Below are 24787 nucleotides of genomic sequence, written 5' to 3'. Positions count from 1 at the left end.
CAGCAGAAGAAGGCAAGGCATTCCATTGGAATGCAATTCTATTAGGTAGAAATTTCTTATGTTAAAAGTTTTCAAGTTGAATCAATGTCGTAATAAAAGCAGACTTATAGAAGGAATAGAAGTTTCCTAAAAGTACACAAATTACCAACTAATAAAATAATGGAAAGCAGCTACTTCATTTATGAAACTATTTTATATATCGTCACGATCATTTCACAATCGTCTAAGCCATTATTTGTTTTGAGAAAACAAAAAAAAAAACTGAAATAAAAATTCGCTCGATCTTCATCACAATAAAAAAAATATATATATATCAACAATTAACTCTGAACTAAAACTGATTTAGGTGATTGTAAAAATTATCGTGACGGTATATTAGATAATTTAAAAATGCAATTTTCCAGACCAGCAAGTTTCTAATTCTTCAGTGATTTTATAATTTATAAGAAAACATTAAACCTATTAATAAAGGTGGTTATATTTTTAAACTAGTTTGAATACCACATTACAAGTAAAAGATACTTGTAACAAATAACGTTTTATCGATTTCAGCTAACCAAACGAAGTAGCGGGTCAAACTTTCCCGTCTTTATTTGATCAATCATAGTTGGACCGGTGTTTGCAACTACCCCGGCCGGCCTTAACCGCCAGGACTGTTAATGACATTTTAATGGTATTCTTGTTTTTAATTTTTGATTTTTATTTAGTTTAATGATAAATATTATCTATACTTTATAAATGACATTTAAATTTATATTTATTTTGAAACATCACATTGTCTTGTTAAATTATTTTCAGAATTATATTCGAAATATTTTGATATAATCAAGGTCGTAATGACAATCAATCAGCATCAAGTTTTCATGCTCTCAAATTTTATTTTAAAAATTTCTGTTTTGATAACATTTTAGTATTTCATATTTACTATACTTAATAATTCTGAATTAATATTTCCCTGAATTGAGCGTTCTTATTACTTTTTAAAGTATCAAGTGGTTATTGTTTTAGGCTATCAGTTATTTTATGTGTAATTTTTCAGCAAGTTTTTTCAAAATTCAGATATGATTAGTTGTTGAAATTGTCCCTTCGGGTATTATAAAAAAAAACAATGGTCTTCAAAACTTATCAAAAAAAGTTTCAGATCAAAAATGGTATGATTTTATAAATCCTCCAAAGCCTTGAGAGATTTTTTAAGGGTATTGAAAGAACAATGTTTTAAAAAGTCTCTTAATTTTAATGGCTTTTCTACTTAAATTTCCTGTCAAAAAAAAGATTTTCATTTGACTGAGTTGTTTTTTACAACAACATGTCTTTCTTTTCCATAGCAAAACTATTTTTATAGCTATTTATAACTTTTAAAAATTTTTTAATAAAGTTTCCTATATCTTAATTAGATATTAATTAAATACTCTAAAAAATATGCCATTAGTTTTACTCTGATAATTTTTTCCTACAACCTATGCAACTTGAGAGTTGCTCTTTTGTTTTAAAAAAATAAAAAAAAGAATAAAAGTTGATATAAATCTCTTATAATCTATTACTAATACCTTAAACCAAATAATCTATTTAATAATACCTAAATAAGGTTAATCTAATATTGTATAATATAAACAAAAAAATAAAACGAATACACGTATACATACATGCAAAAAAGAATACACGCATATATATGTATATATATGTATATATATATATATATATATATATATATATATATATATATATATATATATATATATATATATATATATATATATATATAAAGGAATAACTATGGAATGGCATTTTAATTGTATCTGCTTATTGTCTGAAATATAATAATAATAACAATAATAATAAATAATAATAATAACACTATACATGCTAACATTAGTATTGTGCATAGGAGTCATAGCTGGGAAAAGAAAGAATGATTGGGATAAAAAGCTGAAGAAATATTGCTGTTATGAGACCCAATAAGAATTAAGTAGTGTGTAAATGCAGGTGATTACCTCTTTAAGACCACTATTAATAACCAGTTTATGAAATACAATTAACTTCTTTTAGTTTATAAAGGTAAAAATTTTAAAACTTAAAAAAGTGAATTTATAAAAGTAATAGTTTTTAGTATTATATTCTTTTTTATGTATATATCAGACAAAGATAATAGTTTAAAAGAATAAATATGGCTGATATTCGTAGTCGATCTAGAGTTTATGCTGATGTCAATACTCACCGACCAAGAGAGTATTGGGATTATGAATCGCATATTATAGAATGGGGGTAAGTGAGTTGTTATAGTTTAATACAATTAACAAACTGCTGTTACAGCAGAAGTTATTCATTTTAACGCTTCAAACATTTTTAATTGCTTGTTGTTGTTTTTGTTTTTATTTTAATAAGAATTTTTTATTTACAAACTAAATCATTCAGCAAAATTTTAAAATGATTTTGTTGTCTTAATAAGTTAATATAAGATTTATTCTAGTATAGAGATCTTTTTTAATAAAAGTATGTTGTGGTCTTTGTTTAATTTAAAGTTGAATTATGTTTAAAATTTCAACTTAAAATATTTTAAAAAATGATCCACAGAGAAGTATAGCCTTGGATGCTCATTAAAAATACCTCAAGCTCATTTTCTTGAGTTTTATATCTTTAAAGTAATAATCATGGGTGGCATCATACTTTTTAACTAGGGCTTTAACACGAGCTCTGGTTTAAAAGATTTGTTTATGTATTTTTATATAATATTATTCATTAGTCAATTACCAATTAATAAAGAATTCTTGATTTCTTACATCAATTGCACCTGTAAAAACTAATTTAATTTTGAGATGTACTTGCTTCTGCTGCATTAGTGATAAATCAAATGATTGATATCTGGCACTTTTTATTAAAAATGATTCCTAATCATTTTTACAAATATTTATTTTTTAGGTATTTTTGTTTTATCAGACATGCTGTTTAATTGTCTCCAAAGTGATAATGATCATTAAATGACTTCAGCTGATGACTTTAAATGACATCTGCTGATCAAAAGTGCTTCTAAACCTTACAACTGTTGTAATAACTAAGTTGCAACTATTAATACTTCATTACAAGCATTGACACTTTTTTATGTATTAATAGCATACATAGCAGTATGCTATGTATGCTATTAGTACAATACATAGCAGTATTGTACTAATAGCATTATTAGTACAATACATAGTAATAATACATAATAGCAGTATTAGTACAATACATAGCATTAATACAATACATAGCAGGGGTGTGGAGTCCCAAAAAGACTACGCATCCTTGCTATTGACTTACAACTGCCATTGTTATCAATGGTTTCATTAATGAATAAGTTCCAGACTCAATAGCTGCAACTATTAATAAACCTTTTTTTAAAGTTTTGTCATTTTGGATTTCACATTTGTCTCAAAACCTTATCTGATGCCCTTCATGATCATCAGCTTGATATTTCTATAATATTTTATCAGTACAGATATTTTAGATTAATTATCTCTAAATTTCTTAATTGTCATTGGTTATTTATCCTAAGTTAATTCACCAGCTTGCTACTGCAAACATTAGTGTCTGCAGTATAAGCGGATATAAACTGATTCAGTTCATGATAGTCTATTTCGTGAAGCGCTTCTTTGATTAGTTCTATTGAACTAGTGAAGTTATACCATAAAATTTCATTTTAAACTTTTTTAGTTTGTTTTATCTTTTTTTTTTTTTTTTTTTTTTTTTTTTTTTTTTTTTTTTTGTATATCAAGTTTTTGCTTCTTTAAGTCATTTCCAAAATATGTACTAACTACCATTCTTTGCATTAAGACATTCTGCTATAAAAGTTTTATTAACATATTTTATTCTGAAATTTGTAATAAAACTGCTTCAGCTAAGAAGCTGCAGTTGCATCGATGTTTACTTCTCCAACATTGATTTCATATTGGGTGTGATTGTTAATGCAGATTCGAAGAACTCCTTTTTAAATCTAATGAATTTTTTAAAAAGTTAGTAAAGAAATGTAATCTAGTTATGTCTATAATAAAAATAAAAATTATTAATAATATTTGTTAGTTTAATAGTTATACCTTTAATAAATATAAATATAAATTTATTTTAATTATAAATATATTTTCTATATATTATAATTATTTAATTATAGTCAACAAGATAACTATCAACTGGTAAGAAAGTTAGGTCGTGGAAAATATTCAGAAGTATTTGAAGGGATCAATGTTACTAACAATGATAAAGTTGTAATCAAAATTCTAAAGGTTATTTACATTTCTATTTTATGAAAGTTTAAAGATTATTATTGATAAGAATTGTTTAAAGTATTGTTGCATGTTGCAACTGTAAGAAAACATGATTTACTTAATTATTTCCAATTGTTTTTACTTACTTACATTACAAAAAAACTTAAATGCAAAAGGCTACAGTATAGATCCTCTAGATCTAAATTGTGAAAAAGCATCTGACACACCTATTTTTAAACCTTTTTTGAACTGGTGAATATTTATTTCATAAACTTTCTGATTTTGTCTCTATTGTCACTTAATCTTATAAATTTTTTTCTTACTAATAAAGCACACACCGTTTCACTTTATCTCACCTTGTTTGCATCTCTCAATAAATGAGAGATGCAAACAAGGTGATTTGATCTACAACTTCTAACTTGATAGTAATCTAGAAAATATTCATTGGCAAAACCGCAACTTGGCCCTCAATTTGTCTTGACTCAATTTGTCAATAACTCAAAGGCACTCTAAATCTTTAAAGAGTCCTTCAATGTTTTTGACTTGCTTAACATTTACTGACAAAAAGCTAAAGTGTTGCTGCTACTTTCAAGCGAGAAAATATTATCTATTTACTAAACAAATACAAAATTTAAATTTTTATTTAGTTTTATTTTAATATTTACTTGCTGCAGCTTATTGTTATTAATGTTATTACTACTACTGTTGTATACTACAATATTATTACTACTACTGTTGTATACTACAATATTATTTCTACTACTGTTGTTTACTACAATGTTATTACTACTACTGTTGTATACTACAATATTATTACTACTACTGTTGTGTATTACAATATTATTACTACTACTGTTGTGTATTACAATATTATTACTACTACTGTTGTGTATTACAATATTATTACTACTACTGTTGTGTATTACAATATTATTACTACTACTGTTGTGTATTACAATATTATTAATATAATAATATTAAAAGTAAAATAACAATAATAATAATGGTTATTTCAATCTTCAAAAAAATAATAGTTAAATTGTTTAATAAAAAATAATTTTTTTTTTTAGCCAGTCAAAAAGAAGAAAATAAAGAGAGAAATAAAGATTTTAGAGAATTTAAGAGGGGGACCAAATATTATCACTTTATTAGACGTAGTAAAAGATCCTGTTGTAAGTTTTTTAAAGCAATATGCATTCTATTATGATTTTCTTGAAGAATAATTATAACAAAATTCATATTTTATATTAAAATATATTTTTAAAGTATCATATTTTAGACTAGCTGAATAAATTAAGTATATATTTTTATTATTTTATTATTATTCAATAATTTTCAAAATGCTATGCTCTAGCTAGAAATTATTAAAAATATTTGATGACTGGTATTTCTTATCGAAAATATTCTACAACTCATACTATATATCGAGTATGAGTTGTAGAAATATTTCACTTAATATACTCGTATTCATATAAAATACTTATATCTATATTAAATACAAATATATATATGAAATACTTATATCTATATAAAATACAAATACTCATATGAAATACTCTTACTCATATAAAATTTGAATACAAGCAATTTATTTTTATAAAAATAACTACATGAAGTCAATAAATTTACAACTTCTGTCCATGATCACTCATGAATTGCATTTAAACGACTTCTGTGATTCGATGATACACAGAGCAATCAAAAAAATTTCTGGAAATCATTACTAATATCTAAATTATTATTTAAAAAAAAGTATACTGCTAAAACTTATATTTTCTGAGAAATTAAAGTTTATTTATCTAGTAACTAAAATTTGTGTTTTTTCATGCTATGAATGATTCCTCTTACAAAAATATTTATAAATATTTTTACAAAATTTTTATATAGATTAGAATTAAATGAGAGCAAATTGAAGATCTTCAGTTTTATTTTTATGAAAATAATAGACAAAACATATAGAGTTTCCGTGCGTGAATTTTTAGAAATGCCCTTACCACAATCTGTTGTTAAATAATTTCTTTTTGAAGACACTTGTCCCTTTAAAAGTGCTCTTCACTAAAGAGGATGGAGTCTAGATTTAATGTTTATGTTTTTTTTTTTTTTTTAGTTTAAAGACAATATTTCTTACACTTGTTTTAGTGTCTTTAGCCTTAAAGATAAATCAAAATTTTATTCCAATGATACATAAATCTTATCCTAAGTAAAAAGTAAAAATAAAATATTCAAATTCTTGGAACTGATTGGTTAGGCTGTTGGTACTTATATATGTTGTGCTTTATGTAAATTCAGCTATCCACAATCAACTAGTTTTGTTACATTAATTAGCAAGGCCTATAAAATAGTTGGACTTTTTTATTTTTTGAATAGGCAGTTCTCAAAAAGTAAGAGATTTCTTAAATCTCAATATTCACATCCATTTTATTGACCTCAAATCAAAGCAATGGGTGTGAATATATGCTTCAATAACAGTTTTAACTTACTGGAATTTTTAAAAGTTATTGAAATCACAAGAAACATTATTTTTTAGATTTTTAACAGTTTTTGGGAAGGTAAATCGCAATGGATGGATTTTTCTTTCTCTATCTCTTATCTTTTCAGTGAATAAAAAATGTTTTAAAATGAGTTATTTAGTTCTAATTAATTTTGAAAAAGGTATTAACAGATATTGTGACAGAAAAACATGTCTTTTATATATTATATATATATATATATATATATATATATATATATATATATATATATATATATATATATATATATATATATATATATATATATATATATATATATATATATATATAGGGTAATTCCATGTCAATTGAGCCAGAAAATTTCAAAAATGTCACCATACGTCTCAGATTTTGCTGATTTTTATACAGTTGAGAGTACTTAGTAAAACAAGAAATTTTTGAAAATTTTAGCTTCTAGCTCCAAGAGGATCCTGAAATATGATCATTTTACTTTCAACTGATCTTGGCCAGGCCCCTCTTGTCCCCTCAGAATTGAGACCTTTGTTTAAAGGTTCCAAGTCACATAGCTTAAAAAATATTTGATATTTTGATTTAAAAATTTGTACCTGACTATTTTCAGGGTTGAAGAATCTAATGAAATAATCAAAAATATAAAAAAATATTTTTAAGTACCTGTAATTATCAATTTAAATCAATTTAGGCAATTTTATATATACCTGATTTTGATGCTCAAGAAACCCACATGGCCTTGATGATATTAAAAAAAAATATTTTACACATTATTATAAATTTTATGATCTTTCAGAAAACATAAGAATTTTGATCTGCAAGTATATGGGTTTCCATATATGGATAAGGGGGCACAGGCCCCACTTTTTTGTAGTGGAATCTTGCAATACATTTTCCACTACCTTTCAGACTAGCTAGAGCTATGAAAATTTCTGTATTTTTTGAGTGTCAATAAACGAGAGAAAGAATTAAAAAAGAGCCCAAGAAACTAGAGGAGGGGGCTGGGGGCATGTGCCCCACTTTTTTGAGCAGAATCTTGAGATGGATTTTTCACTATCTTTCAGATAAGCTGCAGCTCTGAAACTTTCAGCATTTGTGTAGTCCTGATGAACATGCGTTAAAATTGTTTCAGGTCAGACGACCAAATGGTCCATGGGGCTGGGGCACCTGGGACCATGCCCTACTTTTTTTCTCAAAAAATTTTTTTTTTTTTTTAAACACATAAATGTGTCTTAAATTTAAGATAACTTTGAAAATATTGTATTCAAAAGTTGTTATTGCTTTATACTTGTTCTGTTTTACTTCATTATTTACAAAATAAAATACAAAAAAAAGAAAGTCAATATAATGTTAAGATTAGCTTAGATGCATCGACGGTCAAAGTATAAAAATGTCCATTTGTTGTTACAGGTGCATCAATTATACAAGTTATGTTGGTAGTTTTCACCTAACACTTATCTACTCTAGATGGCCAGAAAAGTTTATTAAAAGGACCGTTCGGGTGCATGAGCGTTACCATAACATCTTGCTCTATATTATCAATTTCATTGATCATACCAATACAATCAAACGCATCATATTTACACATAATGAATTCACCCAATTTCAAGGCATCAATGTTATTTTGCTGATCATTTTGAGAACTTTGAATTCCAGAAAAAGAAAAATGCCTGTTGTATGAACATCTTCACTTGTTTGTTTTAAGCTAATAGTATCTATAGATCCTGGTTTAAATTGATGATAGCTCCTAGTTCCAGGAATTGTTTTACTTAGCTCAAGACGTGTTTTTAAAGTGGTGCGCAATTCTGTCAGTCTTTCTTTTTCAATCTTAAAAAAAATAATCCCTTTAATATTGTTAGTACAGTAGTCAAACGTTTTGTTACAATTCAATATCTGGTCATTTATGGGCCTTTGTAGACTTGCATTTGTAGTTAATCGTTTTACAGTGCCACCAATACCATCACATAGTGACTTACCATGGCTTGTAGCAAAAAATGTCCACTCTGCATCAATGTCAAAATCATTTTTATGGAGACAGATATTGTAAAGGTTTTTGTGATTTTTATACTGTGCAGCACAACCATCAGAAAAATAAAGAATCTTTGAAATTTTAGGATAATATTCTTTTAAATAGTTAACTATTTGTGTTTGAACTTCATACACAAAACCAGTGTCATGCTCATTATCTTCTGACATGAAGCAAAACGATTTTTCTTCAAGTTGGTCATTTTCGTTTAATAAATAGAGGGCAATGGGGTGCAATGTGCATTGACTTTTGCACCAATGGTAACTTTGGATTTCATCTTGAATCACAAAAGTAAAGTTTTCTGCAAAGTCACCTAAGACAATACAGCAGTCTTTTGCTAAATTTTCCTTTTGTTGCTTTAGATATCTTGCTTGACATTTTGCAATGTAGGAATGAGCTGTTAACTTGTTTATTGCCTTTGATAACATCAATTTGTATTCTTCCATTGTTGTTGTCTGATAGATCAATGTTGTTCTGTCTGTTTTCTGCCACTGATTGAATGACACCTCCTCGTCATTGTCAATTAGTTGTGCATCCAGAAACTTCTTTAAAGAAACTATACCTGGACAGTTCGGACATCGATGAACCATACACTCATTACTTGTAACATCACAAACAACTTTTGTCATAAGATCTGTGTAAGTACATTTTATTTGTATAGCATTGGTCAAGAGTATTGCATTTTGGTAGAGGGTACATACACAAACAGAATGAGTGCCTGATGCTCCAACAGTTATACACCATTTTGGTCTTAAACTGCAAAACTTAGAAAATCCAATAACTTCTTGAGATATTTAGTTTTAAAAGAAACATAAAGTTCTTTAAGATTACATAAAATAAGGCGCTTTTGCATGTGTTGTTTTCTACCTACTGTTTTCTCTGGCATCTTCTCTATAGCAATCAAATTTCTTTAAATCAATCTTTCTACAATAACTTAGTTTATGACAAGTATCATTTAACTTTTTTCCAAAATAACATGAATCCATTCTTACTGTAACACTAAAAACAATTTGAGATTAATTTAAAAATGAGAAACCAATAGTAATTAATTTAATGAAAGCAACTTACGCAATCACCATGGTAATACAAAACTAAACAGTGATTGATTTCTTTTATCTTACTTTGACAAAAAAAAAGTTTCCTTTTCACAAAGTTTAATTATACTCAATTTGTTAATGTTAAAAATGTTAATGATGACTTTAATAGGTAACAAATTTCTTCTATACTAGTGTAATGACAGGATGTTTTTTGTTTCTGTAACTTGCTGTTACCATTTTAGAATTAGCAAAATATATTTTTCTTTTTTAATTCAAATTTTAAATTATACAAAATAAAATTCTGTTAAAATCATTGTTTTAGACTGTTTTTAATCTTATACATGCAAATCAAAGTTCTTATAAACATTAGGCTTCTTAAAACATTTTTAAAAGATTATTGAACATAGAATGATCAAAACCAAATGGAACAAATATAAATCACAAAAATTTGGGAAGCAATGTTATCAATGTTTCCCAAACTTTTGGGAAACATTGATAACATTGTTTAACATATGAAATGTTTAACGTTGTTAAAAATGAAAATCTAAAAAAAAATTTGAAGACAATAGTTTTAAAGTTATCTTAAATAAGTTTTAAAGAAAAAAAAAAATTTTTTTGAGAAAAAAAGTGGGGCATGGTCCCAGGTGCCCCAGCCCCATGGACTATCTGGTCGTCTGACCTGAAACAATTTTAACGCATGTTCATCAGGACTACACAAATGCTGAAAGTTTCAGAGCTGCAGCTTATCTGAAAGATAGTGAAAAATCCATCTCAAGATTCTGCTCAAAAAAGAGGGTCCATGCCCCCAGCCCCCTCCCCTAGTTTCTTGGGCTCTTTTTTAATTCTTTCTCTCGTTTATTGACACTAAAAAAATACAGAAATTTTCATAGCTCTAGCTAGTCTGAAAGGTAGTGGAAAATGTATTGCAAGATTCCGCTACAAAAAAGTGGGGCCTGTACCCCCTTATCCATATATGGAAATCCATATACTTGCAGATCAAAATTCTTATGTTTTCTGAAAGATCATAAAATTTATAATAATGTGTAAAATATTTTTTTTTAATATCATCAAGGCCATGTGGGTTTCTTGAGCATCAAAATCAGGAATATATAAAATTGCCTAAATTGATTTAAATTGATAATTACAGGTACTTAAAAATATTTTTTTATATTTTTGATTATTTCATTAGATTCTTCAACCCTGAAAATAGTCAGGTACAAATTTTTAAATCAAAATATCAAATATATTTTAAGCTATGTGACTTGGAACCTTTAAACAAAGGTCTCAATTCTGAGGGGACAAGAGGGGCCTGGCCAAGATCAGTTGAAAGTAAAATGATCATATTTCAGGATCCTCTTGGAGCTAGAGGCTAAAATTTTCAAGAATTTCTTGTTTTACTAAGTACTCTCAACTGTATAAAATTCAGCAAAATCTGAGATGTATGGTGACATGGCCTGGCTCAATTGACATGGAATTACTCTATACATATGTGTTATATTGAAAAGATTTGATTTTAATTATTTTTTATGCTTTGTTTAGTCAAGAACGCCTGCTTTGGTATTTGAATATGTTAACAATACTGATTTTAAGGTAATTTATTTTTTGTTTATTTATTTTATAAACATCAATTTCAGTTTTATTAGCCGGCCTGAAAATGTTTAAGGTCAGCAATTTTTTTCCAGCCTCACAATTTTATTTGTTATTTCAAATTTTATTTTATTTTAAATTTTAATTCACCTTCCCAAGGCCATGAAGGCCATTACAGTCAAAGAGGCTACTTTTAGTTATGGTATGAACCTTGATGAAGAATGTTGTTGTGCGGAGAAACAAGTTGAGCATGGTACTACCAGATCCATGGTGGGGACCGAACTTGGAACTTCTCGTTTATGAGGCAAGCACTTTACCACTACACCACTACCGCATAATAGATAAAATGGCAAAACGAAAGTTTTATATTAAGTCTAAATAAAATAATTAAAATAAAGATGAAAAAACTAACGTTTTATTTAAATTCTCAATAAAATAATTTTAAAAAAATCCAGCAAAACATATTTTCTTTAAATTCTCAATGAAATAGTTAAAATAAAAACAGTAAAATAAATATTTAATTTAAATTCTGAACAAGTTAATTAAAAAAAAAACAACAGAAAAACAAATGTTTTATTTTTATTCTAAATGAAATAGTTAAAATAAAAACAAAATTTTTTATTAAAATAATAATAATAAAAATGGCATATCAAGCATTTTATTTAAATTCAAAATATAAACTTTTTATTTAAATTGTATACAAAACAATTAAACTAAAAACAAAAAAAAGAAAGAATGTTTTTTTTAAAATTTTTAATAATGATTAGAAATTTAAAAACAATTTCTAATCATTATTAGAAATTTTAGCAGATATTTATATTTGTAGTACATTTGGCAATCTCGGCATTAATATTTCTATAAATTTTATGCTAAACTTTTGCGCATTTGTCAATTTGTCAAATCCTGTTTCAAAATTTTTGTGATGACCTGATGCTAACCTAAAACGGTTTTAAGTCAGCAATTTTTTGCTGACCTTATTTTTATTATTTCTGAGGGCTGACAATGATAATTGTGATGGTAATGATATGATAATGATTATCTTGATGAAATGATGATGTGGTTATGTGTTTTTTTAATATTACTTTAATCTTATTATTTCATCTTTAAAATAATATCTTATAAATCTTTCCGTGATTGTCTTCGTGATGGCCCTTGGGTAGAAATATTTCGTCTTCCTGCTGACAAATGTGCTTCTTACTTAACTTCCTGGATTCAGGCTGGCATGGAATCGGCAAATCTATTATTCCACCTCTCTCATATGGTTCAGACTTTGTCACCTCACCTAAAGACAAAGCTGAATTGTTTGCTAAGAACTTTTCATCAATATCATTTCTTAATTCCACTAGTTGCATTCTACCTGATATAACCGTCAAACAGATTGATCCATTGATTGACATTTGTATCACTCCAGCTTCTGTATCTAAAGTGATTTCCTGCTTAGACTCTTCTACAACTTTGTGGTCCAAACTTTAATTCATCAAGCTTTTTTTTTTAAGCATTATTGTTTTAGAATTCTCTGAAATCTTAATGTTTTACTGACTTAAACAGTTTACAATTTTTTAAGCGAATATTAAGTTTGAAATATAATTTGAAACATAAAGTTATATCTTTTAAATAACAATACTGTTTATCTCCTTCAGATAACAATACTTATCACATTGATAGAATTATAAAATAATATTTAAATCTGTTAATGATTTTTCTTGTTAGATGCAATTGGTATTAATGCCAAATATTTTATTAGTAAATTAATTGATTTATTGTTTGACTATTATTATTATATCTTTATATATTATTATTAATAAATAATATATATGCTGGATTTTTTTTACGATTATTATTATATCTAATATTGCTGGATTTTTTTTACTATTATTATCTGAATTTTTTTTACTCTTGCTGTTGCGATTTTTGATTACTTCTTTTTTAACATCATTTTTGATCTTAGCAACTTTATCAGCAGTTTCGGGATATTGATATTAGATTTTACCTATATGAACTTTTGAAGGTTAGTTTTTAAAAAGTTATAATTTGAAATGTTAAAGTATTTTTTAATTTTTTGTCAATATTGTTTATTATACTATAATACTTTTTAATATTTTAGTTATAGTTTCTAAAATATGCTTAGTTGTGTTTTAATTTTTATTCAGGCATTAGACTACTGTCATAGTATGGGCATAACACATCGTGATGTAAAACCTCACAATGTAATGATAGACCATGAACAGAAAAAACTACGACTTATTGACTGGGGACTAGCAGAATTTTATCATCCTTCTCAAGAATACAATGTGCGAGTAGCATCACGATATTTTAAAGGACCTGAACTTCTTGTAGATTTTCAAGAATATGATTATTCATTAGATCTATGGAGTTTTGGATGTATGTTTGCTAGTATGGTAAGTTCATACCCAATTTAGATAAAGTTTAAGTTTTGTTAATCCACTACCACTTGTTACCTTTTTAAAAAGTCTTATGGGGCAAGTTTATTAAAAACCTTACTTTTTTTTTTTAAACAAAATAGTATACCTAAAAAAGTCTATATTAAAAAATTATAACCTATATAAAAAAAATTATTTAATGATCATGATTGCCAAATATGCGATTTTTTTTTAGAAATTAAATGCTTTTTTTGTTTGTTTTTTTGCAATAGTTGTAGAAGAACAAAAAAAAATTTCATAAAATGGACAGAACTGATAACAGTGTAATTTGGTTTATAACTAACGAAACTGTAAAAATACTTTTTATAATAGGATCCATCCTTCTCCTGGCTCAATTGAAAGCACTCCGTCTTGGCGCATTTGTCATAATGAATAAGATATCCAAATCATTTGTAAGGAAATGATGAATTGCTGTAAACAAGATAAATATACAACTTAGAAGAAGCATAAATAAATTGATAGATCAAGATAAAAAAATTTGAAAAAGAAGTCTATACCAATTTCAATGAATTTAGTGGATTTTCATCTGGCCCACCATCAACACTGAAGACAACCACTGACTTGACCAACTTGGTCAAAAGGTCCTTTGTAATGGAATCAAACTCTGGCAGAATTAAATGTCATTCAAAGTTTAATCCGTGAATATACGCTGTCTATGATAAATGCTTTTCAGAAAGAATAGCAACATAATTAGGACCGGAATAGGAAACTGTATCAGATTTTCCAAGTTGATCTGGTTTTATTTCAATGCCTGTGTAGGCGTACGAGATGAGCTTGTGCTTTGTAGCGATGACCCAATCATGATCAGAAAGAGAAACTTGTTATTCCATATGCATTAACATAGGAGCTTGTTTGTTAGCAGCAGTGATTCCAATTTGTATCTGAGCTGTATTGTCTTGACTTACAAAGCTCATATGGGGCCTAAAAAAGAACAAACTTCTTCCACATTCCTTACAGTTGCAGTATAAAATGGACCATTCATGTGACTTGAATGGAGGTTGTTTTGGGCCCACATTAACTTGACTGGAACCTTGTGTGTGTGTCTCTTTCATCAAGCAAATTGCTCCATTTCAGCATCAATCTAGTATATAAAGCACTTCTGCTAAAATGGTAGCCTCTCTTTTCAAGCTAAGCACCAAGTTCATCCAATGAATGGAGGTCTTTATAAAGTAATTAAAAAGTTATAAGTGAGAAGTTTAGATGCTAAAATGTTAACTTCAGATTGCCTCTTATCGTGGGTAGCGAATTCATGTTCAACAATAAGGTGGAGCTTATTTTTTAACTTTTGAAATATGATCTTCTTACCCTTTAATTATGTTCCTATTTATGAAATAATAATTCAGACAAAATATGAGCACAATTGAACAATATTTAGAGGTAGCTCAATGATGGTGAAGTTTCCACCACTCTGCCATCAGACTCGCGGAGTCTTGGAGACTCAGATGGGTCCATAATTGTATTCTTTCAGTGTAAAATTTATTTTACAAGCTGTGTGGTTTTTATCCTTTATTAGTCTTTCCATCATTCAAACAAAAATAAAATAAACTTGTGACATAATTATCATTAAAATCATAATATTCATCAGTTTAGTGTCTTTTATTTTTCTAATAAAATTAACTAACATGACACTGAAGGTTAGCTTACTTACTCACAGGTTAGAAGCAGTGCAACAGACTCACAGGTCAGAGGCAGTTCAACAGACTACCAAAGCTTACCGCCATTTGCTTTTAAGCATAAGAAATAAAATTTTTGTTTATACTGCTTATTAATGATTGAAATATTGATAATTTTTGTAAATTTGATTATTTTTTCATCAAAACTTGACTACAACAAACAAGGTATTTAAAATTATTTTGAAATTTATATAAAATTATTTTGAAATTTATATAATGTAGTAGTATCACAGGTTACAGGTTTATCTTAGGTTGACTAGTTGAGCCTAAATATTTTTAAAATTGTTGCGGTAATACGGCAAATCCAAAATATTTGCTTGATTATTTGAGGCATTGCTCTAATTTTTTAGTACAATTGTTGCTGAATTAACAGTGCTAAGTAGCTGTTTTTAATGTTTCAAGTTTAAAAATAGTAAATATCCTAATTCCGAAAGCCAAATAATAAAAATGCCTTTTCTAATTTTTTCCAGATTAATTTCTGATCTAAAATGTCGTCTGTGGCAAAAGCAGCAAGATCTCAAAACCAGTTGTATCTTCTTGGGGACACTGTGACCGTATCAGGCAGCAAGTTGCCGTCATTGCGTATGGCTCTGGGGTTCTACATCACCATCACCATCTCGAACTGAAGGAAACCATAAGACAATCGTCGGCTGTTACCATCAATGAAATATCAAAATTTTGGCTGAAAGCTAGAATCCCGATGAGAGAACATCAAAACTGTCAAACCAAGCTAGAGAACTCATTTGAGGAATGGCGTCTTATCAAGAAGAACAAAGCACAAGCTTCACTAACTCAACTCGCAAAAAAGTCAGCTTTTGTTTCCACACTCGATGATCTTTTTGATGTCGCTCATGCTGATACTCTGAACATGAAATCAGTTTTGCAACAAGATAAAGGTTTCTTATTAGCGCAGCGAGAAAAAGGAAAGATAGGGGCGATGGCTGGGGTAGATGAAAAGCTTGCTGCCAAGCAGAAAAGAGTGTCAGACAGAGAAAAGAAAATGCTTGCCAGGCGACAACAAATGAAATAGTTTGGAGATTCCTCAGTGGAACTGGTTTCATCGGGTTCAGAAAACAGTTCAACAGAAGACACAGAGAAAATGGAAACTGAGAATAATGCATGTGAGGACTCTGTTGGAGACATAGCAATTAGGACACTGTAGAGAAAAAGAGGGCGAAAAACAGTTGTCGCTCCTGAACTCGCAGCAGCACTGGATCGAACAAAAGTTTCAGACCGCAAGGCTGTTTTCGTTATAGCAAAGACTGCTAAAAGCTTGGGACATAACATTGATGAACTTGCTCTAAACAGAGATTCGATACGACGACACAGAGTTGAACACAGAGTCCAGCGATCAGCAAACATAAAGGCTGAGTTTCAGGGCAACGTTCCCTCTTGTTGTTCACTGGGACAAGAAGCTTATCCCTGACCTTATTGGAAAAGAGAAAGTCGATCGCCTGCCAGTGTTGGTTTCAGGAAAAGGAGTTTCTCAGCTACTCACTGTTGCCAAGCTTCCATCCGGAACAGGTGAGGCTAAGGCTGCTGCAGTTTTTGGAGGCATTGAAGACTGGAGCATAGCCGATAGTATCCAAGCTATGTGTTTTGACACGACCATCTCTAACGCTGGTATTCTGCTCCTCCTTGAGCAGAAACTTAAGAAGGAGTTGTTGTCGCTGGCTTGCAGGAATCACATTATGGAACTGATTATTGGTGCAGTCTTCCAAGTTTGTATGGGAGCCACCTCCTCATCCATGGTTCAACTCTTCAAGCGCTTCCAGGAATACTGGGCATTCATAGACACGGCCAAATAGGAACCAGGGCTTGCAGCAGAAAATGTGGCAAATCTAGTGGAAGACATTAGGCAAAGCACCATCGATTTTGCCATCAAGCATCTTGAACAGAACCAGCCGAGAGATGATTATAAAGAATTCTTGGAACTCGTGATTGTTTTTCTCGGCGCTACTCCTACCAGAGGAGTGCGATTCATATTGCCTGGAGCAATACATCATGCTCGCTGGATGAGTAAGGTCATATACAGTCTCAAGATCTGGATGTTCAAGGCTCAATTCAAACTGACTCCTGCAGAAGAAAGAGGATTACGCGATGTGTGTGTGTTTGCAGTACGCATCTACTTGAAAGCCTGGATCTGTGCACCTCAAGCATCCGATGCTCCTTATAGCGATTTTCTGCTGCTCAAGTCTCTGCTTGAATACTCCTCTATCCATTCTGCAATCTCAAAGCAAACATCAAAGAAGTTTTCCAATCATTTGTGGTACCTGTCGGAGGAACTTGTTACGCTGGCTTTCTTCGACGATCGGGTTAGTTCGTCAACCAAGAGACTGATGGTGAGTGCAATGCAGAATGAAGAGGAGCAAGATAAGGACCATTCCAAGAGAATTACAGTAACTCTCGATTCCTTTAAAGACAAGAACTTGGAAGATTTTGTTACAGCTAAGTCGATGACTCTGCTCCGAATGATGGAACTTCCACATGGGTTCCTCGAAGTTGATCCGGATTTGTGGGATGACAGAGATGATTTCAGGCAAGCTAAAGAAACAGTCAAGTCACTGAAAGTAGTAAATGATCATGCTAAACGTGGAGTTGCATTAATTCAGGAATACAGCGGCTTGTTAACTCGTGATGAATTGCAGTTACAATTCCTCCTGCAAATTGTCGAGGATCATTGTCGAATGTACCCTGACAGCAGAAAACAAACTATGTATGGAGTACCATATAAACAATAAATTTGGAAATTATTGAACTGACACTATGAACTCTGTCTAAAACTGAACTGAGATTGCAATGTAATTGTGTTGAAAAATAATAACAGAATTGTTAAAAATAAATTGAGAATTCATGAAATTTTCATAATTTTCGTAAATTTTGAAGCTCTTGAGCTACCCCAAACACAAGAATTTATTGTTTAAACTTTTTTTGTGGTGTTTCCATATTATAAGGAACAGATTGGGAGGGAAAGACTTTCAAAAATACTTGTTTTTTATTTTTTTTATTTTTTAGCTCCACCCTATTCAACAAGTTGAATGATGGTGTGCATTAGCTCAAGTTGTTCTACTTCAATAGTAGGGAGAACAATTCCATCACATACTTTAAAAGCTTTTTTCACTTCTGATTGGTCAGCGAACACCTGCAGTACCGAAAAGAACTATAAAAATTAGTTATTATTAATTTTCTAAAATATTATCATTGTAACTTATATAATGCGATAATATTACTATATTCATGACTGTTTTCTTTTCAGCACCTTGATTTTTGTTTTGACTTTATATTAGTCAAAATTTTCAGATTAGTTATGAGCTCCTGGACCCTGGCTTTTTTACTTTTTAATGATTTCTTTTTCAGCATCAGTTGATAGACCACTTTTCTGTTCTTCATAACAACTATTTCTTGATTCAAAATCTCTGCTTGATTGTCTTGAGCATGAGTCTTGGCCTTCTTTGTCTCAATTTGAACTGTGCCAGGGGTGTCATGTCGAGAGGCATCTGATAAAGTATCGACAACATCTTTTGGCTTAATAAATTAATCTGAATCGGGCTGGAACTCTATGGAAGAAGAACTGGCAGGCTGCTTTGTTGTTTGCAAAATGACATTGAAGAACCTTTTTTTTTCAAAACCATTGAGGTATTTTGGATCAGAGTTGTCTTTACTTGGACCTCCAAATCTTGCTTTTCTTTGATCTCATTCCATATTTATGGACTTTTTTTGACACTCTGTTATTTTTTTAAACAAATGAGCATTATTGTAAGATTTTTAAGTGAATTTAGAAGACTATTTTTATCCATCTTTTGACATACAGACAACAATGATGTTTGATACTGTTGCCAAAAATTTTTTTAAAACATAAAATATGCACTGTAATGGTTAATGCACAATCAATTTCCTTTGAACAATCATTTATAATATTCGCTTAAGACAATCATTAACAATTGCTACACAAGCAAATCCCTTCGGACAAAGGTTTTAATACTCTATTTAAAAAATCATTAATGATATCAAAACTATGTCCTTAGGGATGAATTTCACATAAAGAATTTGCACATTAATTTAATAAAAAGCTGTAGCGCTCAACTTTTGATATTTGAGATACGAGAAGCAACTAATATTGTAACAGTATATAATTAATTGTAACATATCCTATATATATATATATATATATATATATATATATATATATTATATATATATATATATATATATATATATATATATATGAAAATATAATGTAAACAAATATCAACGCAAATTTCTTTCCTTTAATTAAAATAAATAAATAAAAAATATTCCCTAACATTAACTTCTTAAAAAAACATGTTTACGTTTTGTAATGTTTTATTTTAGTTTTCCATGTTAAAACTAAAATAATAAAATTCTATATAGTGATGTCTTTTCTGATGATGAAATCCCCCCTCCACCTTGCCCTTTTTTTGTTCTTTTTATCTCGACTCACTCTCCTCCCATCCTTCCTATTTGCATAAAGTCCTTTATGGATGGCCGCTTATGTTTCTGTGTGATATATGAATAAACTTTATGATAAAAGTGAAGAAAGATACAATGATTTTTCATAATTCTTAAAGCATGTTATCACCTTACCTCCATTTTGCATTACTTTGTTTGTGTACTTTTTGAAACTCTGCTGTTATCTTTTAGTTAAATGAAGTTGAAATTTTATGCTATTTTCTTAATAGCATAAAATTTTTAAAATTTTTCTGGAGCTATTTGTGGTTATTTAAAAGCAAATATTTTCATATAAAAGTATATTGTTATTTAATTGTATGATATTGTGTGGTATGGTATTTTTCTAAGTTCATAAATAATTTCTATACAAAGTCTTTCATTAAAAATTCAGTCAAAAACATGTTCACAGCCAATAAACTGTGGCTCTTCTAATGTCGGTATTGGTATTCATTTTTGTTGTACAAAAAATCATTTTTTCTTCCCAAGGAAAAAACTTGCTGCTTAGAGCTTTTTCAAATAAACATTGATAACTAGCATTAGATATCATCCTAATTATCCCCTATTTCCTTCAAGCTTCATAAACAGTAAAATTTGTGTGCAGGTTGGTCTCCCTAATAGCAAAAGACCAGCCTGATCTGATTTGTTAGTTTATTTTGATTAAAGAAAGATTTGATTTTTGTTGTATAAGTAAATTTGCAAAAATTAAAAATGCCAAGAAAATTATGTTTACTCACCTTTTTTAATCATAAGAAGATCTTTTCTAAATATAGAATGATTTGCAGGAAAAACTTCATTATAATCATAATTCTCAATAAATTTATATTTTTGTGTGTATTGAGTTTCTTTCTTGTGACCTGAACATTTTTAAAAGCACTAAATTTTTAGTGTGATAGAGCTCTGCATTTTGATAACATATTTTGACACTTGATTTTTATATAGTCTTTTTCTAGATTTTTATTTTAGGGTCAGTATATTTCTAGATTTTTGTTTTAGGGTCAAATCATTACATTTCAACCAATGGCCTGTGGGTCACCATCTCTAATTTTCCTGATTTTTACATGTTGTGTGCATTATGTAGATAGGTTAAATTTGAAATTTCAGACTTCCAAGTACAACTGTTCAGAAACTATAGCCTTAGAAACATGACACAGTGGCCTCCCTCGATTTACAAATGTTTAAAACAGACTACTTTAGAGCTGTATAACTTTTTTCTCACTTTCAACAAATGTCTCATTTTTTCTAGAACTTTTTTCTGTATAGTTTTCTCTTTAATAAATTGATTTTTATTAACTTGTGTTAAATTAGAAAAAAATTATGACCTCAACTTTGGAAAAAATCCTACAATTGCTAAAATATGCCAAAATGAAACTAACTGTAGCATTATTCTTGTCATCCACAAGTCTTTACAGATAAGTTTTCTGATTAGCTACTACTTTCTGCAATAAACGGGCAAAATATAGGCAGCTTGTTGCAGTTTAGAACTTAAATATATCTAAAAGCAAAATATCCACTCACCTAAAAAGTCCAATTTTCAGCTATTTTGAGATGCTTGTAATTTTTTCTGACTATCAAAAATGTGTGCCAGATTTTCCAGCAAATATACAATGTTATGGTCTTAAAAGGGAATTGACTAAAGTTAATTAAATTACTAAAAGTTAGTTGCCCCTTTCTCCTTTTGATTGGTGCAACCCTGAACCCCACCCCCACCCCACCCCCACCTCCCTCACCATTTACCTTAGAAAATGAGAGGGGGGTCCAGGGGGGTCCATCACATACAGATCACTGATTACCTATAGTAAAATAGAATTTAAAGAAATAATGGTTTCATTTTGAAATTAATTTAGATATTAAGTATCTAAATATCTAAATTAATTTAGAGACCTTCATTTGAACCATAATGAAGGTCTCTAAAAAGTTACTGCCCCTTTTATTTGTGTCCCTATCTACTATAAAGACCTGATCAAGAAGAGGACAACCAACCATATCTTTCCTTTTATTAAGAAATGCCTTATAATTAGTTGCACCCTTCACATAGGCCAGTTGGCTGATTAGAGGGGCACTGGTTTCTAGTAACACATTCAACTGTTGATAATTGAAAAATAGGATTATTTAAAAATGCTGGCATTTTTGGTGTGGGTTTGACAAGTTTATAATGTTTGCATTTTCAGATAGTTGGGTCTAATTTTTTAGATATACTTGAGTTCTAAACCGCATCAAGCTGCCTATATTTTGCCCATTTATTGCAGACAGTAGTAGCTAATCAGAAAACTTATCTGTAAAGACTTGTGGATGAATAGAATAATGCTACAGTTAGTTTCATTTTGGCATATTTTAGCAATAATAAATGTGATAGTTGCTATTTGTATCATGTGATGTTATTTGATTTCATGCCAATACACTAAAGGCATTTGTCATATTCATTATCACATGTATTACCACATTTGTTATGTGATGTTTATTATTGTAAAATGACTTAATTGTTGCATATCATAAATATTAAGTTTTATTGTTGTTTTATTGTTCAAGTGTTTGTTCAATTTGAAGTAATCATGACATTTAATATGTTTGAAGTAAACATTTAATATGTTTGATCAATATTTTATTTGTAGTTTTATTTTTGTAAATATTTATCTTAGATATTCAAAAAAGAACCTTTTTTTCATGGTCACGATAATTATGATCAGGTAATTATATTTTTGTTATTGATACATCTTCTAGCATAAAATTTATTTACACACACATATATATGTGTGTGTGTGTGTGTATATATATATATATATATATATATATATATATATATACATATATATATATATATATATATATATATATATATATATATATATATATATATATATATATATATATATATATATATACATATATATATACATATATATATACATATATATATACATATATATATACATATATATATATTTATATATATATATATATATATATATACACACACATATATATGGTGAGACACGTCACTTTACTGCTGGCTTTACATCGACTGAGGGTTAGGCTTGGTGCAGCAATCTTTTCTTTCATTATTCTTTTTTTTTGCTAAAAAATTAAAGCTCATGTTTTTAAAAATAAATTTTATGGGTGGTGCTCTGATCAATTTATATAGAAAAACTTTTAATATTTTCCCAGATTTACATACTTTTATGGAAATGTCTATGAGACTAGTTTTAATTTGAAAAAAAATTGAATTTTGTTGTGAAAGTAGGGTTAAAATATTGAAAAATAGTATAGTATTTCAACTTTAGTGGAGCAGAAAATTGATATACAACTGTTTACATGGTGGTCTCAGTATTTATTGATGCTAAATGTGCTCTAAAAAAATTTAGCGATTGATATAGCTGCATCTTTTGGACTTTTTTTTAAAATAACTGTTTTTCAGTGATGTAAAGTCTTTGTTTTTTAGTGATACAAATGTCATTTCTACATTTATGTTCAGTGGTTTTCCCCTTGTCATAACATCATAACTCTTTAGTAATAAGTCTCAAATAAAAAAAAACCTAGCGCATGACAATTTATGGACAACACCCATGACTAAGATATAAGATTTACTCACCCAAATGCAAGGGCAATTAGTTAATAAAATATTTTAATTTACTATCTTCTCTTAAACTCTACTTTATCCACAGGTTTTAAATTTCATTTAATTATCTTTAAGAGTTTTACATTATGGCCATGTAACATTTACAACCCCCTCATTTTGATGGGGGTGTAAACTTTATATGTTCAAAAACTTGCGAGCACTAAAAGATAATTCAATGAAATAAATAAAACATATTCTTTTAAAAAAAATTACTTTTAAACTAAAAGTGGTAGGTGTAAATACAAGTATCAGCAAAAATGATGACACATCAGATAATGACATCAATATGGATCAATTTAATAAAAACTTTAATATAGACGTTGAAATTGACTAGAAAAAAAATGATAAAAATGCAAAAAATTTTACTTAAAAAATACAAACAACTTTGAAAATATTCTTTAAAAAAATTATTTTGATTTTTTTTTTTCATTAAAACTACTTATTTGACTTTAAATAAACTTAGAGGGGTGGGTTGGTTGTGGGAGGGGATACAAATGGCTCTTTTCCTCTAAATAATTTTGAGGATCTGTTTATTTTATTTTAACTATGAGTATTTTTAATTTTAGGTTATTTTAGATTAAGTTTTAATAGAGTATCCCTAATTTTAAGCAATATTTTGGTGTTGGAACCAAACCTCCTACTCCTCTGTGAAAAACATCTTATAAGCGCCTATGCTACAAAGTTAAATTTCTCTGAAACTTAGAATATACTAAAGATCAAAATTATGTAAAATTTTGAACATACTTTACTATATGAATTTTTTAAAACAATAATTCTTGAAAATAATAGCTTTTGTTTTTTGTGCAGGTATTGAGAAAATAATTTTTGCCACCCTTCTTTTATGTAATCCTCCCACTGTGTATTGCTTGGTCATCTTTAATTTAAACATGATTTTAAAAAAATGATAATATAGAAGACAGAAAAATTTTAAAAACGTCAAAAAATATTTTTTTTTTTAAATGATAGATTGCCTGTCCAAACCAAAACCTTCGGTTGATGTAGCTTTTTATGTCTATCTAAATCGGTCAATATATGTAGACTCGGCTACACTAATCCCTAGATAAAACAATAATTTGTTTTATCGACTGATTTAAAAAAATATATAAAGTTAAATAATAAAATAAGTAAAATAATAAAAATTAAAACATTCTGAATTGAAAAAAACATTTTTGTCTATTAAGTTACATTTTTTTGTTTTTTATAAAGCAATAAAATTTAATAAGTT

General features: G+C 28.6%; 1 protein-coding gene across 2 annotated transcripts in view; it reads left to right on the top strand.

Annotated features, from left to right (window-relative positions):
• The first annotated feature begins 447 nt into the window (after nucleotides 1–447).
• Nucleotides 448–24787, top strand: part of LOC100210459 (casein kinase II subunit alpha) — a 31507-nt gene continuing 7167 nt past the window's right edge. Inside the window, exons 1-9 of one of the 2 annotated variants that reach the window (XM_065820231.1) lie at nucleotides 448–673; nucleotides 1886–1983; nucleotides 2137–2262; nucleotides 4142–4253; nucleotides 5306–5407; nucleotides 11318–11368; nucleotides 13314–13373; nucleotides 13516–13764; nucleotides 22586–22633. In XM_065820231.1, coding sequence (XP_065676303.1) covers nucleotides 2165–2262; nucleotides 4142–4253; nucleotides 5306–5407; nucleotides 11318–11368; nucleotides 13314–13373; nucleotides 13516–13764; nucleotides 22586–22633 — 720 coding nt within the window. In that variant the 5' untranslated portion in view covers nucleotides 448–673; nucleotides 1886–1983; nucleotides 2137–2164. The remainder of the gene's footprint in view (nucleotides 674–1885; nucleotides 1984–2136; nucleotides 2263–4141; nucleotides 4254–5305; nucleotides 5408–11317; nucleotides 11369–13313; nucleotides 13374–13515; nucleotides 13765–22585; nucleotides 22634–24787) is intronic. The other variant, XM_065820230.1, reaches the window with a different exon arrangement.

The sequence above is a fragment of the Hydra vulgaris genome, chromosome 15 (genome assembly GCF_038396675.1).
Source record: "Hydra vulgaris chromosome 15, alternate assembly HydraT2T_AEP".
In the NCBI taxonomy this organism is placed as follows: Eukaryota; Metazoa; Cnidaria; class Hydrozoa; order Anthoathecata; family Hydridae; genus Hydra; species Hydra vulgaris.
This window is presented reverse-complemented; position numbering and strand designations above follow the sequence as displayed.